This window comes from Humulus lupulus, chromosome 1 (assembly GCF_963169125.1).
Source record: "Humulus lupulus chromosome 1, drHumLupu1.1, whole genome shotgun sequence".
In the NCBI taxonomy this organism is placed as follows: domain Eukaryota; kingdom Viridiplantae; phylum Streptophyta; class Magnoliopsida; order Rosales; family Cannabaceae; genus Humulus; species Humulus lupulus.
The window spans coordinates 11,826,766-11,842,110 of NC_084793.1; the positions used below are offsets into that span (position 1 = coordinate 11,826,766).

Consider the following 15,345-nt stretch of genomic DNA (forward strand, 5'->3'; position numbering starts at 1 on the left):
CTTAGCGGTCACCTAATCACAACCAAGTATGAAATTCCATCAATAAAATAAGTAATAAAGGTTCATGGACTAAAATCCCGCTCTCGGGATCTTAAATCCTACTAAAACGGTTAGTAGATTCGAAGCTTAGAGAAATGAAAACCCGCGCTTAAAAGTGACTAATACCCATCTTGGCACAAAAGGGGCAGGCGGGCCGCGACCTGCCCCCAAGGGCCGTGGCGCACCCCCAAGACAGAGAGCCCCCCTGTCTAGGGTGCCAGGGGCGGGCCGCGACTTGCCCCTGTGGGTCGTGTCACACCTGCTAGACAGAACCCAGGGGAGACTCTAGGATGCATTCAAGTCGCGACTTGAATGAACTCGGTCGCGACTTGACCCCACGAACCCAACTCCCTTGCATTTTTTCCTCATTCCAAACTCAGCCAAATCTCACCAATAAATCCCCAATAACACAACCAAACATTTATACATCATATCCACCAACCTAGCATCAAAGCCCACGCTTAATACCACTTGAAACATCACCACAAATCCAATTACACAATCAAGATATCAGGCTTATGAACTATCTCAAAAAAAGAGTATAACCTTGAAGTTTAAGCTGAAAACCCTTACCTCAAACTTGAATTAAACCCCTTTCAGTTGTTGCAATCCAATCCTAAACTCTCAAGCTTCAATTCTCCACTTAGCTTCAAAACTCCAAACCGAGGAGGAGAGGGAGAGATGATCGAGAGTGATGAGAGGACAACTTTGTTTTGCCTTAGTCTAATTCCATAGCCTTCCTTAACTTTAAACATATCTAATGGTCAAAATGACCAAATTTCCCCTAGGGCCTTCTAAAGCCTTTAAAGTCACGAAAGGCAAAACTGTCATTTCCCACCTATCCCGTTAATCATAATTAACGTCTTCCACTTCTCGTTACTCCTAATATCCTCAAATATTTATTAAATCATATCCCATTACCCGTTCAAACCCGGTAATGTACTAATTACCAATTTACCCCAGGCTCACCCTGAGCCTGAAAATTAACCCCGTTATGACCAAACCGCTAACTTGCATCATAGGATCGTCTCATGCCGAATAGCTTAAACATATCCACATAATAATGTGGTCTCACCCAAATATCACACACATGCACATAAATATACAAATATGCCCTCAACATGCAAGAATTACGAAAATACCCTTCTAATAAGAAGTGGACCCACGTGCATGCAATTACCATCATATAATAATATAACTCACATAATCATGAATATAATCACATAATTGCATATTAAATCAATTATGGCCCTCCTGGCCCCCTAATCCAGGCATTAAGCCACATTAGGGAATTTGAGACATTACACCTATCATCTAAGGATAGTATTTGATGTGGACAAAGGGGTTAGGAAGCTGGATTTCGAAATCCACCATTTTTGGAGCTTCAAAGTGGTGTTCTAGGGTGGATTTCAGATTTGAGGAGGTTGGGATTGTTTCTGGGTTTGTGGAAGCTTGTGTACAAGCTTAGGGGACACCAAGAATCACTTTGGACGTGAAGAAATGAGCTGAAACGGTCCAGAGCAAGAAAACCAAGTTTGAGATCCATTTTTGGCGGTACACCAGAGTTGGAGAAGAAGATCTTAAACCAAGGGGTTTCAAGCATATTTTTGGGCTGAGATTGCATGGTTTGAGTTGCTGGAAATGTGAGGATTCATTTCCAAGCTAAAGGAGGGTCGGAAAGAACCAAAACCGAAGCTCTAGAGTTGCCGGCATCGGAGAAGACACAAACTCCAGCAAAGCTCCGGCAAAGCCCGATTTGGGTAGCTGTGAAGGTCTTTTTCTCATTTTTTTTTTCTGTTTTGGATTCTATATGATTTTTAGGGAAGATTGGTGAAGTTTCATATTTTTTTTGAAATTTTCATGAATTATTGTGAATTATTTGGTGTTTTTCAATGAATAATTATGAAAAATTAATTAGACGGCTTTAAAATGCTTGAAATAATTTTTGATGGTGTATTATGTGTTAGGAAATAGTTATGGGCAGTTGTTTTGAGTTTTTGATTGTTTGAAATAATTTAAACATGCACATTTATCATTAACACACTTCATGGACTGTAACTAATATATATAACTGCCTTATTTGGGCAAGTAATGACACATTAATTAGCCAAAATAAATATTTTTTACAAACAAAAGAAATTGGTGATAAAACAATCATTGAAAATTAATAAATCAAATCACTTTAGTGAAATAATATTAATAACTTTCATCCAAATCTTTAAAAAATGTGCTCATAATATGTCGATAATCAAAATAAAGTGTCCCCATAACACTCTATATCAAAAATCAAGGTAGTCACTTAGAACAAAAAAAAAAATAGTTTAATTGAAGAAAATGAAGTCATAGCATTTGAGTAGAAAGTACACCATGAATTGGAGGGAAACCAAGGGAGTGAGTGTGTATAAAAGGAGAAAATACTCAAATAATTTCCTTTTTCTAAAGTTTTAAAAAAATATGACAAAAATATTTATTATTATTTAATAATTGCAGAAACCATATTAATTCAACAATAACTTTTTAGTGATGTAAAAAAATTACAGAAAAATCAGAAATTAAATTCTAATGAATTTGGAAAAAAATTGTCCGAAGGTGCCGCACTCGCCCCCACTCTCTGTTACCGAGAGTGGGCTTCGTCTAGAAACTTCATCTTCAACCTTGGATGGGTCTGAAGTATGGGTACTTGACCGGGTTTGCTGGCAGTTGGGTTTGGCGCTGTTCCGGCCAAAAAATGGCATGTGTTTCGACGATGGGTTGAGGGGTTTTTCTCTTAAGATGATTTCTAATCATTTTGTGTTGTTTAATTTGATTGAAAACGACAAAATATAAAGAAGATATATAAATCTTTATGTGGGAAATTAAGAACAAAAACTCTTGAATTTTAATATGTTTTGATGGCTAAACAACAAATTAAACCATTGTAAAACATTTCTAATCCATTTATCACATCAAATAATCTTTAAATTTTAAATTTTAACCATTAAAATTTAAGATACAAATTAATTTCAAATTCTATTTCATGTAAATTCCTAAACCTTTATCTCTTATTTCTAAATAAAAATAAGCATAAAATATATGTACATAAAGCTATGATAGGAGGAATAAAAGCTCTAAAATTTCATGAACAACAAATAAAAATTTTAACATAAAAAAATAAAATTAATTTCGAATCTCCAATAAGTTATATAATTAAATACAAAAAATAGGTCCAAAATTATATATATGATACCACATGTTAGAAATTTATAAAATACCAAGATACAAGATTGTATATAATTTTGAACACAATGAGAAATTGAATAATAATTAAGAACACATACTTAATTGTTTCACAGAGATAATGTAAATTGATAGTACAATATTATCTACTAAGTCTTCCTCCCTAGATCTCTAAATCAAAAGTAGATCAATCGATCAACCAAAATATACAATTGTGATAAGACAATATGTATTTATAAAATTAGAGAAGGGACTTAGTTACATAACCCTAGTTGGACTCAGTATTCTTGTCAAATATTTCAGTCAACTAGAAAGTTCATATTTCTGTTTCATCTAGACTTTATATAAATATTAAGCCAATTAACTATATATCATTAATTATATAGGCAAATAACTATCCAACAATTCATATTTTAATAAAATAATTAAAATATTAGCATAAGCCCAAAATAAAAATCTTACATAAAGTATTATTCATACAGTAATGCGAGATTGTCTTTTAAAAAACTGATTCTCAATTTTAATAATATGACTAATTTCTACATTAGTCATTTTAACTAAATATTTTAGATACATATATCATTAGTCTAAATAAAATACATCTCAAAATCACAAATAGATTCTTTCATTGAAAATAAAAATTATGAAAAGTAAGTCAAGAGAGATTCTAAAATCTCTGGATAGGAAAAAAAGAAGCATACACAGAAAATGAAATTTGCAAGTACAAGTTGATTTTAGTGGAAATGAAATTTTCCTTTTCCTTTTTATTTAAAAAAAAAAAAACTATAAAAGGTTCGGTTTTAGATTTTTTGAATTTATTTTCTCTTTTATCAGTCTCAACTCTCGCAACTCAGTCTTCTTCTCTTCTCTGTCCCTGTCTTTAGCTTTGCTCTGTTCGCTCAAGTCTCTCTGAATGCATTGCTGCGCCAAAACCCTAAATTTCAAATCCCCAACTCCCTTCCACCATGAACCTTTCTCGACCTTCCCCCAAAACCCTAAGCTGCCATTCTCCATTTCCCGGCCACTCCCTCGTTCCCATTGTTCCGTCTTCAGCCGCGCCAAGTTAAGGGTCGAAATTCCTCTCCCCAAACACAGCCTTAACCCTTACTCCAGTTCTCTTAACGGCTCCACCTCCGTCCACGATGCCAACTCTAAGGGGGTCGCACTTAAAGCCGTCGACGTTTCCACGCTTGGCAACCTCTGCGTCGATGTTGTCCTCAATGTTCCTACTTTGCCCCCAGCCAATAAGGAGGATCGTAAAGCTTATATGGACCGTTTAGCAGCGTCGGAGCCCGATAAGGTTGCTTTTTTGATGAGATCTTTCTTATTCTTGCCCCCACCTTATCTTTAACTCGTGAATTTGTGGAATCTTTCGCCAAATGTGCGAACACATTGACCCATTTTAGATTTAATTTGAAAAGACTTTAGTTTGATTGAAAACCGAGGAAATTTGTGGCCTTTTGAATCTTGATTTAGAGAATAACATGTTGTACATACATTGGCTTGAAGTACTGCCCTTGTCTCTCTGGAGTACTGGCTTATGATTTATATTCTGTCAATACATTTCCCTTGAACAATTCAAGAACGAAGATTTTATTATTCTTTGATACGGATAAGTCGGTATAGCTTTTTTTCTGAAATTTGATTGTACTGTTGTATGTGTAGCGATTCTGGGAAGCTGGTGGCAACTGCAATGTTGCAATAGCAGCTGCAAGACTCGGTTTAAACTGTGTTGCGATTGGTCATGTGGGTAATGAAATATATGGAAGGTTCCTCCTTGATGTGCTTCGTAATGAAGGAATCGGATTTGTTGGGGTGAACGAAGATAATGATTTCCCTGAGAGTTCCGCTGCCTCACATGAAACGCTTTTATGCTGGGTTTTAGTGGATTCTTTGCAAAGACATGGCTTTTGCAGGTAGGGTTCCAATACTTCTTTCTTTCTTTTTTCCTTCATATTTTCTGACAGAAGTTTCAAGAAATATTTCTATTCGGTATGCAGTAGTTCTTATGTGATGATATGTCGGATTACGTACAGTAGTTTTTATATCATTTGTAAAGAACGTATTCTGAATCAACTTATTTGTTAATCAGTCGAGCAGATTTCAGTAAGGACCCTGCTTTTAGTTGGTTGGGAATACTATCTGCTGAGGTGAAAATGGCCATAAAAAACTCAAAAATCTTATTTTGCAATGGTTATGGCTTTGACGAGCTCCCACCTGGCATAATAGTCTCTGCACTAGAGTATGCTATTGAAGTTGGAACGGCAATATTTTTTGATCCTGGACCTCGTGGAAAGAGTCTTTCTGCTGGAACACCGGAAGAACAGGACGCACTTAATCATCTTTTAACGAAGAGTGATGTCATTCTTCTTACCGCTGATGAGGTTCTGGCCTAAACTCTTTATGGTTCTTGTCAATTTTGTGGTCAATGTGGAATTGATAAAGTTGGATCAGCAGCTGTTTGACTAGATTGGTTCTTTGTTAGTTAAGCATGCCTTGGTTTGAAAGCCAAAGATATTAGTGTTGGGTTAAAATCTTACATGTGGGCACATATGTGTTAGTGTGTGATGCTATCCTAAGGTTTACACATATAATGTGACCATTTAAGTAATTAGGATCATTGGGTATGTAGATGGGCCAAATTAGAAATATTGAGAACTATTGATATATTAGTTAATATGTTGGCAGTGGTCTCCAAGTACCAAGGTCTCTTTACTATTATCATCTTCCCCATCTAGAGAGAAACACATGGAGAGACTTTGAGCTTCTTGGAAGATCACCACCCTCTTGCTGTTTTTCTCTTCCAATTAGCAAAAGATTATAGAAACAAGCTGTAGGGTTTGATATTGAAGTTCTCATAGCAATATGTTTTAGATTCTGAGTTGTGTGCTGAATTAATGTAGGTTTTGCATGTTATGTGAGCTATTTTGAACTCTAACAAGTAGTATTGGAGCACCTTTGCTTGGTTGATTGAGGATTTAAGTTTTGAAATCAAGAAAATAAGGGGTTTTTTTTTTGAGAAGTTAGGATTTTGTTCTCATATTTTGGTATGATTCTTTGATGTTTTTAATGCATGATTAAGGTTGTGTTAAGGTTTAGTGGCATAAGGATTGAATTTTTTAGGTTAAAAATTGTGTATAAGGTTTGGATCACAATTTTTTGCCCAAAAGTTTGAAGCTTGTGCAAACTGCTATCACTCATTTTATGGCCCTCATTGGTCAACTGCCACTTTTGTGGTATTATAGATCGACCACACCCTTGTAGTGGTTGACGAACAACAAATAAAAAAAAAAATGTTGGCCAACCAACCTCCAATGGGTGGTGACCGACACTAATAGGATGCAGTTTTTTTGGCTCAATTTTATTCAAATAGTGGAGCGTTTAAGGCACTAAGGAGTGTCTCTTCTTTTAAATGGGTAAATTGGAATAAGATATTTTGGAAAAGTAACCTCTCTTGTTTAGATTATTCATGAGGAATCTAATGCTTATCTAGATTGCACACACTTGTTAGAGTTCAAAATAGCTTGTTCAACATGCAAAATATTCATTAATCCAGCACATAACTTAGAATCTAAGATATATTACTTTCAATATCGAACCTTACAATATGTTTCTATAATCTCTTACTGATTCAAAGAAAAGAATAACACAAATAGTAGAAGTATATGCTGGGGGATGAGGATAATTGGGGACCACTACCACCAATAACACAAATAGTAGAAGTATATGCTGGGGGATAAGGATAATTGGGGACCACTACCACCATATTAACTTATTGATTATTAGTTCTAAATATTTCTAATATGGCTCCTCAAAATATTAGAAATATCACTTATGGTGTCTTCACATTAAATGTATGAAATTTTAATACCCAATGATCCTTTAAATATATGGGTCAATGTTAGGATAGCATCACACACTAACACATATGTGCCCACATATAAAATTTTAATCCAATAGATGTTGACTCTGTATCTTCAGGGCCTTTTAAAAAGTAACAAAACAATAATAATGAAAATAATAGTGTGCATTGAGTAATAAGGATAATATCAAATTCTCTTCTAGAAATGCAGTGCAGAAATTTGTTGCTACTTCTCTAATAACTTGTTTATCAATGTTCATGATTTTTCAGGCTGAGACACTTACTGGCATAGACAATCCGATATTAGCTGGGCAGCAACTACTCAAGCAAGCAGTGCGGACAAAATGGGTGATTGTAAAAATGGGTTCGAAGGGTTCAATTTTGATTACTACGTCAAGTATAGCTTTTGTACCTGCATTCAAGGTATAATCTTTTGACTTATTTTCCTGGAATTGATGAAATTACCACATGTATCTTCTTTAACTTGTTGATTTGTATTTGCAATGACATTTATTTCTAGTTATGATACACACATGCTGAAAATGTACTTGTCTGTTATATTTTTGTTTTCTCTATATATTTACTAGAACTGGTTTTGGCAATAATAGAATTCATACTCATTAATCAGTATCACAGGCTCTACTGTTTTATCTGTCTGGTTCATTATTATCTTTGTTTCTTTGTTGATACATAACTAATGTTGAAATGTAACAGGTGGACGTTGTGGATACAGTTGGTTGCGGAGATAGTTTCGTCTCTGCTATTGCATTTGGTTTTATAAACGGTTTGCCAATGGTTAATACATTGTCAATTGCAAACGCAGTTGGTGCTGCAACTGCTATGGGTTGTGGCGCTGGTAGGAATGTTGCAAGCTTGGAGAAAGTAGTACAACTAATGAGGGAATCAAATTTCAACTACGACGACATGTTTTGGGAGGAATTGTTTGATGTAAATTTGGACGTACAGGAAGTTACAATTCTTTCAAAAATGGCTACAAAGGGAAGCAACAATAGGCTGATTTGTGTTTCCTCTGAAAGTGTTGTCTCTGAATTGCTTCCTATATTTGAACCTCAACTGTTAGAGGGTAAAAGTTCCATCTTGAAGGAGCAGATGGAAGTACAATAAATTCTGGTCTTCTAGCAACCTACATGCACATTTTTGATAGCTCAGCTGTGATTGCTCTGTTGAGCCGATACATGAGATAGTCAACACTTATTGGATGGTTTAAATACAAAGTCAACATCAACATTTTTAGGGGGTGGGGGGTGGAAAGCATTGGTTTAGAGGTGGCGATGGCGGTTTTACTTGGTTTTTTCAGCTGATAGTTTTGTTTTGGTACTTCTTGGAGCCATGCCATAGAGCTTCTTCTAACTGGGTTCTGGCATGCGACCTTTTCCAATTGCTACATGAAGTTACATTCTTTGCACCATAACCACCTTGTTGGTGTAGACTATTATTCTTTGCGTAAGCATTGCTATATGGTATGTTGTTGTATAAAGGAAAGTAGTTTTGCTAAAGGGTTTTGCCTTTTTCAACTGATCAAGGAAATGAAGAAAATGGCTTCATCTACTTCTCATATTAAACCTGTGATGACATTTTGACCCTAATGCTAATAGATTAACCAAATAAGCAAATATTATTCCATTTGTGTTTTATATAAATTAGGCAACTATTCTTCAACTTCTCTGGTGAGTTTTGTAAGTTAATAGGTATGATAAAATGTGTATTTTTCTTTTAAAAAAAATATTACGAAAATTGATAACTTGGTTCTTTTCTTTACTACCGTTCCTTGATAACCATAAATTGGCTTGTTACAACAAGGGCTTGAGATTATGATTATTTGTTTGAATCAATTGTTCTTAAGATAAATAATTTAAAATTTTAAAGTAGTCTTATTTGTGTAGGATTATTTATTCCACTAAAATTAGAGTATTTAATTACTAGGATTCTTATTTTTTTTAGGGGAAATACAAAGAGAGAAAAACTATGGAAGAGTCAGTCAATAAGATTATAAGAGCAAGAGGAAAATCCTCAGATGCTTTACAAAAAAGAGCATACTTACCACATGCGAGTAAAAGAAGCCCCTAAAGTTGCAGACATGAACATTCTTCTTTAAATCCTTAATAAGCACCCAAACAATTAGAAAACAATGTAGAAACTATGAAAATTCATTGCCTTTGCACTAATCACACCATCCAAAGTAGCTTGGACTCAACGATAAGAGGGTTCAACCGTTCAAAGATCTTTTTTTAAAAAACAAATAAAAAAAATCATTCAAGAAATTCGAGCTTAATTATCTTTGTTTCGAAGAATGACCCCACTACACGCTCCGAAAATAATGTCAATAGTTGCATTGATATTTATCTTGATTTGATCATCACTTGGCAACCTCCACTTCTCTAAATCTTTATTTGTTGTCAAAGATTAGAGAGCATTGGTGTGACTCGTGTTTTTTCAAACTCACAAGAGGTGTTCTTAGGGGCATGTGCCCATTTCAACACATGTGTCAAATTTAGAATAAGTCTGATTTAGTCTTCAGCGAGTAGCTTGTCATGCCAATATCCAAGTCCCGGAGTGGGCTACTAAAGCTACTCGCAATCTAGTTAAAATAGAACCTGACTACCTCAGGTCTCAAAATGTCAAATCCAAGATATTTGTCCATGTGGCCAAACTCCAAATTAGTCAAGGAGAATGGCTATGTGTACCTTGGCATGACTTGCATAAGAAATCACGACCAAGAAGATAAAAACAAAAAAGACAAGGGGACTACAACCTAACTCAAAAAGCACGCAAGCCCACCTACCAATGAAAATTTGGTGGTTGCAAGTGAAGAGTAGTTTTCTGCTCCATACAATCGACAATTGGGTGGGTATGTTAGAATACATAATCACACTCGGAAAGTGAAGGTGTGCCACCTGACATTGTCTGCCATTTCTCAAGTCGTAGTCGTACTTCGTATAGACATAATGTAATGCCCTGAAATCCATAATGCGGTTTAATAGCTGGATTAGTAGGTCGGGAGGGCCATAACTGTTTAATTATGCCATTAAATGAATATATGCATGCTTATGTGAATTATATTATAATATGATGTTATATGCATGCATGTGTGTCCACATTTGATTATTAGGGTGTTTTGGTAATTTGGCCCGTTGAGGGCATATTTGTGTATTTTGGTGCATATTGTGAGTTATGGATGAGATCCCATTATTATGGAGATATATTCGAGATATTCGGCATGAGACGGTCTTATATTGTGAATTAGCGGTTTTGTCATAACGGGGGTCTTTTGTTGGGATATTGAGTAATGAGGATGTTATTTGATGATAAATTTGGAGTTATTGAGATCAGGAGGAAATTCTGAGAGTTTTGATTATAATGTCCCTGGGGGTGTTTTCAGGACCCCGAGCATTAGGTTTTATTTGAGGTTACTTAAGCTTGAAGTAGCCTGTCAGATAGAACCATACGTTAGAAAAACCCTTTCTCTCTTCCCGTTAGTACATTTTACCGATCGAGGCATTTTCAAAGAAATCTCAAGTTATAGAAGTCAGAATCAAGCGAGGATCGAGGAATAGCGATCTTAAGAAAGATTAGAAGCTTCTTGACCGGAGGATTTGATGAGAAACAACCCAATCAAAGGTAATCTAAGTTTTAAGCTTTGAGTTTTTAGAGTTTCTAAGCTTCGAATTGGATTTTGTGAATCGTTGATTTTTTGGTTCGTCTAAGCCTCGGGATTTGATGGTTTTGGATCATTGGGAAGTTTGAGAACTTTGATTTTTGGATTTGGAAGTGTTTAGGTATGTTTTTGGGAGGTTTGGGATGATGAAATACAAGTTTATGGCTGGTTCTGGGTTGGGGACCGCAGCCCTGTTCTTGGGTGCTGCGATCCTAGCTCGAAGAAGCAGGTGGAAGGTTTTGGCCTTGCTGGGCGCGCGACCCTTGCTCCTGTTGTGGCTAGGGGCCTCGGCTCAAGGTGCTAGGGCCGCAACTCTTGGGTAGTTTTGAGCCCGTTTGAGTGTTTTGACCTCGGGAACTTGGTTTTAGGCCTTGGGATTGTTCCTACTACCCGGATTGGTGGGGATTGATGTTCTGGAGGCTAGAACTTGGTTTGGGAACCTTGTTAATCATTTTATTGACGGTGTCCCATATTTGGTTATGACTAGGTGACCGCTAAAAGGCTAAAATTCAGATCGTTCTCAAGGGTCGTTTTTTTATTCATTCTCACTCGAATCAGAGGTAAGAAAACTGCACCCTGTGTATATGACATGCATGATTTGTGTTGAGGAATGTTGGTTGATAAATGTGGACATTGATTGCATATTAAATGCTTACCAGAGCTTGCTTACCTGTGTATGGCACTGATTAGTCAGGGACGGCACTGGTCGCATATTACTGACCTGTGAGTCAAAAACGGCATAAGCGTCCTGAACGCAGAGCCGATTAAAGATTAGATCTAATCGATATCAGCGTTGAATGACACTAAAGCATTAATGCTTGACCGACCCTAAGGTCGATGAAACTTACAAGCGCTTGACTAGTCTAAACTAGTTACTCAGAGCCAGGGCCTAAGGCCTAGGTGAATGCTTGTTGCATGGCTAGGGAGCAGAATACCATGGTTATAACTCTATGGTCATGAGGAGGGTTATGTTGGTGACTAGTCATCCTGCACCTATCCTGTTTAAGCTAGTGAAAGGTTCACTTATCTGTAAAGCCCCGGTGACCCTAACGTCACATGGCTGGAGGGAACGGAACCCATTTTAGTGACTTTTGCGACTGTCACTCATCTGTTTTGGACTGGAAGTCCTGAATGATTATTATGATCATTGTCGATATTATATTCATGATATATTGTGTTTTCTTGTTAGGCTTTGGCTCATGGGTGCTCTGTGGTGCAGGTAAAGGGAAAGAAAAGTTCACCCAGCCTTGAGTGGAGAGCTTAGGTGGTGATGTGTACATATGCGGCCGCTTGACCACTACGACCAAGGAGTTCTCAGAGGAACTAAGGGGCTTACCCTATTTTTTCCGCTTAGGTCGACGGGTTTGTAAATTTGAAACAGTAATGACCATTTTGAGTTGTAAATAACTTGTAAATGTTTTTGATGGGCCCATGAACAGTTTTATATATTAATAAAATATATCCTTCCCTTTTGATTGGTTTTCCACCTTAGCTTGTTAATAACACTCAGAAGCACGTTTTTAACCAAAGGACTCGGGTAGCGAGTTAAATTTTCGGTTCACCGTTCACCGTAACTGTTCTAGGGTAACCAGGGCGTTACAACTTGGTATCAGAGCGTGCCAAGGTTAGGGTTCCTGTAGACTAGCTGGGCATGTACACACATCACTGAAGTCAAGCTCGACTCATGGTTTGGTAACTATTTTATGTAGTTATATGTATAACTGCTTAAATATAGTATATATGCTTTACCTATATGCTTGAGACACCATGTTAAACCTGTGCCCTGAAATATTACATTCCCAGCAACTGTGTGCTAATTAGTACTGAAATTGCTGGAACATACTTATTAGTATTGTTGATTGTGAACTATTATGTGATGCATGCTAAGTGCTAAATGCTATAAACATGTATTTGCTTGTATATTTGTATGACAATGGAATATGATAATTGTCTGCTTGTTCTTGGACCGTAAGGCGGCAAGAGGTTTAGTTATCATTACCTGACTGGCCGTATTGATCATTGTTTCAGCAAGGTATAAGCTAATAAGAATGAATCCAGGGCAGACAGATATGTCAGCTAGCCAGAGTGATCAAGGCCATAATAATAATAGCCAGGGTCAAGAAAATGAACAAGAACAGATTCTACAGCCAGCTCCTGTAAACTGGCAGCAAATGATTAGTGATCTGCAGGCAACAGTGTTGAGACAGGGAGAAGAGCTTCGTCTCCTGAGACAACAGCAAGCACCTGCAGTGGACAGTGTATCAGAGGTACCTTCTGTGTCAGTGCCAGCAGCAGAGCAGCTGCCTGAGGTTGGAAATAAATAAAGGTTCAGGAAGCAACAACCTCTGGTTTTTTAGGGAAGAGCAGTGGATGAGTATGATTACCACCATCTTAGATTTCATGAGGGTGACTGGTAATGAGAGTGTGACCTGTGCCACTTATATGTTTCGGGAGGATGCCCGAATCTGGTGGGAGGTTATTACCCAGACCAGAAATGTTAATGCCCTGAGTTGGGAAGAGTTTCAGACTCTATTTAACGAGAAATATTACAATGATGCCATCAGGGTGGCAAAAGCTGAGGAATTCATTAGGCTACTTCAGGGAGGTTTGTCAGTCACTGAGTATGCCTTGAAATTTGATCGTTTGGCGAAATTTTCCATGGAACTGGTGCCTACTGATGGGACCAGAAAAGAGAGGTTTCTTCAGGGGTTACAGCCCAGATTAGCCCGTGATGTATGTATTACCACTGTGGCTGGGGTTACTACCTATGCACAGGTGGTTGAGAAGGCACTCACAGCTGAGAGTGCAGAGAAAAAGATCTGGTGAGACAGTGCAGCCAGAAAGGAGTTCAGGAGGACAGATCCTCCATTTGTGGGTTCTGGGAGGGGTGTAGGCCCCAATGAGCAGAAGAGGAAGGTTCCTGACACCTTCCCAGTTCTAGGTCCTGATAGGCGGCCCCGTGGTATTTCAATGGGTCGTCCAGGTGGTAATGAAGCCTAGAAGTCTTATCTTGAATGCCTTAGATGCAAGAGGCATCATTTGGGAGAGTGTAGGGCAAGGGCCTGCTTCTCTTGTGGAGTAGTGGGTCATCTTAAGAAGGATTTCCCTAAGGGAAGAAAAGAAGAGCCCAGGAAAGTGGACAGCTGGCCCCAGCTTGAGTGTTCGCATTGACACAAGTAGAAGCTGAGGCTTCTCCCTCAGTTGTTATAGGTCAGCTTCTTAGTGCTGGAACCCCTTATAATGTATTGATTGATTCTGGTGCTACACATTCTTTTGTTGCTAGTAGTATTATTGCTAGACTGTGTAGACCCTGTGATTTTTATGTTGTGGGGTTTGGAAATTTGTTACCCACTGGTGAGTTAGTGGTATCCAGGAGATGGGTTAAATCTTTGCCAGTGACAGTGGAGGGCAGAGAGTTGTCAGTGGATTTGATAGAGCTAGTTATGACTGACTTCGATATGATTTTGGGTATGGATTGGTTGGCAAAGTATGGGGCAACCATTGATTGCAGAAGGAAGATGGTCACCTTTGAGCCTGAAGGTGAGGATCCTTTTGTGTTTGTTGGTACTGTTCATGGACCTCGTATACCAATGATTTCTGCTTTGAGGGCTAGGGATCTACTGCAAGGAGGTTGCATTGGATTCTTGGCCAGTGTGGTTTATACCACTCAAGTCATGCCAGTGAGACCAGAAGAGACCAGACTTGTTTGTGAATTTCTGGATGTGTTTCCAGAATATTTGCCAGGGTTGCCACCGTATAGAGAAATAGAGTTTATGATAGAATTGGCACCAGGGACGGAGCCAGTGTCTAGAGCACCTTACAGAATGACCTTAGTTGAGTTGAAAGAATTAAAGGTACAATTGCAAGAACTGTTAGATTTGGGTTTTATCAGACCTAGTTTCTCACCTTGGGGTGCGTTAGTTCTGTTTGTAAAGAAGAAGGATGGTTCTCTGAGGATGTGCATTGATTACAGAGAACTGAATAAGTTGACAATCAAGAACAATTATCCTTTGCCAAGGATAGATGATCTGTTTGATCAATTGCAAGGTAAGAAGGTATTCTCAAAGATTGACCTACGTTCTGGTTATCACCAGTTGAGGGTCAAGGAGGGAGACATACCGAAGACTGCTTTTTGTACTAGGTATGGGCATTATGAGTTCCTAGTTATGTCATTTGGATTGACTAATGCCCCTGCTGCTTTTATGGATATGATGAACCGAGTGTTCAAGGATTATTTGGACCAGTTTGTGATCGTCTTCATCGATGATATTCTGGTATATTCTCAGTCTAAGTCAGAGCATGAGCAGCATCTGAGGTTGGTTCTACAGAAACTGAGGGAACACAAATTGTTTGCAAAGTTCAAGAAATGTGAGTTATTTTTATCTCAGGTATCCTTTCTTGGGCACATTGTCAGTAAGAATGGGATTAAGGTAGATCCAGCGAAGATTGAAGCGGTTAGAGATTGGCCAAGGCCAAAGAATGCTTCTGAGGTTAGAAGTTTCCTTGGATTGGCAGGTTATTATAGGCATTTCATGGAAGGGTTCTCAAAGAT

General features: G+C 37.8%; 1 protein-coding gene across 1 annotated transcript; it reads left to right on the forward strand.

The window, feature by feature from the left end:
* The first annotated feature begins 4,064 nt into the window (after positions 1-4,064).
* Positions 4,065-8,761, forward strand: LOC133785508 (fructokinase-1). The gene is made up of 5 exons (XM_062224738.1): positions 4,065-4,555; positions 4,921-5,171; positions 5,348-5,639; positions 7,388-7,540; positions 7,832-8,761. Exons 1-5 carry the CDS (start codon positions 4,169-4,171, stop codon positions 8,240-8,242), a joined length of 1,494 nt encoding a protein of 497 aa, XP_062080722.1. The 5' UTR covers positions 4,065-4,168; the 3' UTR covers positions 8,243-8,761.
* Positions 8,762-15,345: the final 6,584 nt, after the last annotated feature.

What these genes read in the sequence shown, in the direction of transcription:
- LOC133785508 (XM_062224738.1), top strand. Translation starts at nt 4,169, where the DNA reads ATGCATTGCTGCGCCAAAACCCTAAATTTCAAATCCCCAACTCCCTTC. An exon ending in CAGCGTCGGAGCCCGATAAG is followed by an intron (nt 4,556 to 4,920) that starts GTTGCTTTTTTG and finishes TTGTATGTGTAG; the next exon opens with CGATTCTGGGAAGCTGGTGG. An exon ending in TTCTTCTTACCGCTGATGAG is followed by an intron (nt 5,640 to 7,387) that starts GTTCTGGCCTAA and finishes ATGATTTTTCAG; the next exon opens with GCTGAGACACTTACTGGCAT.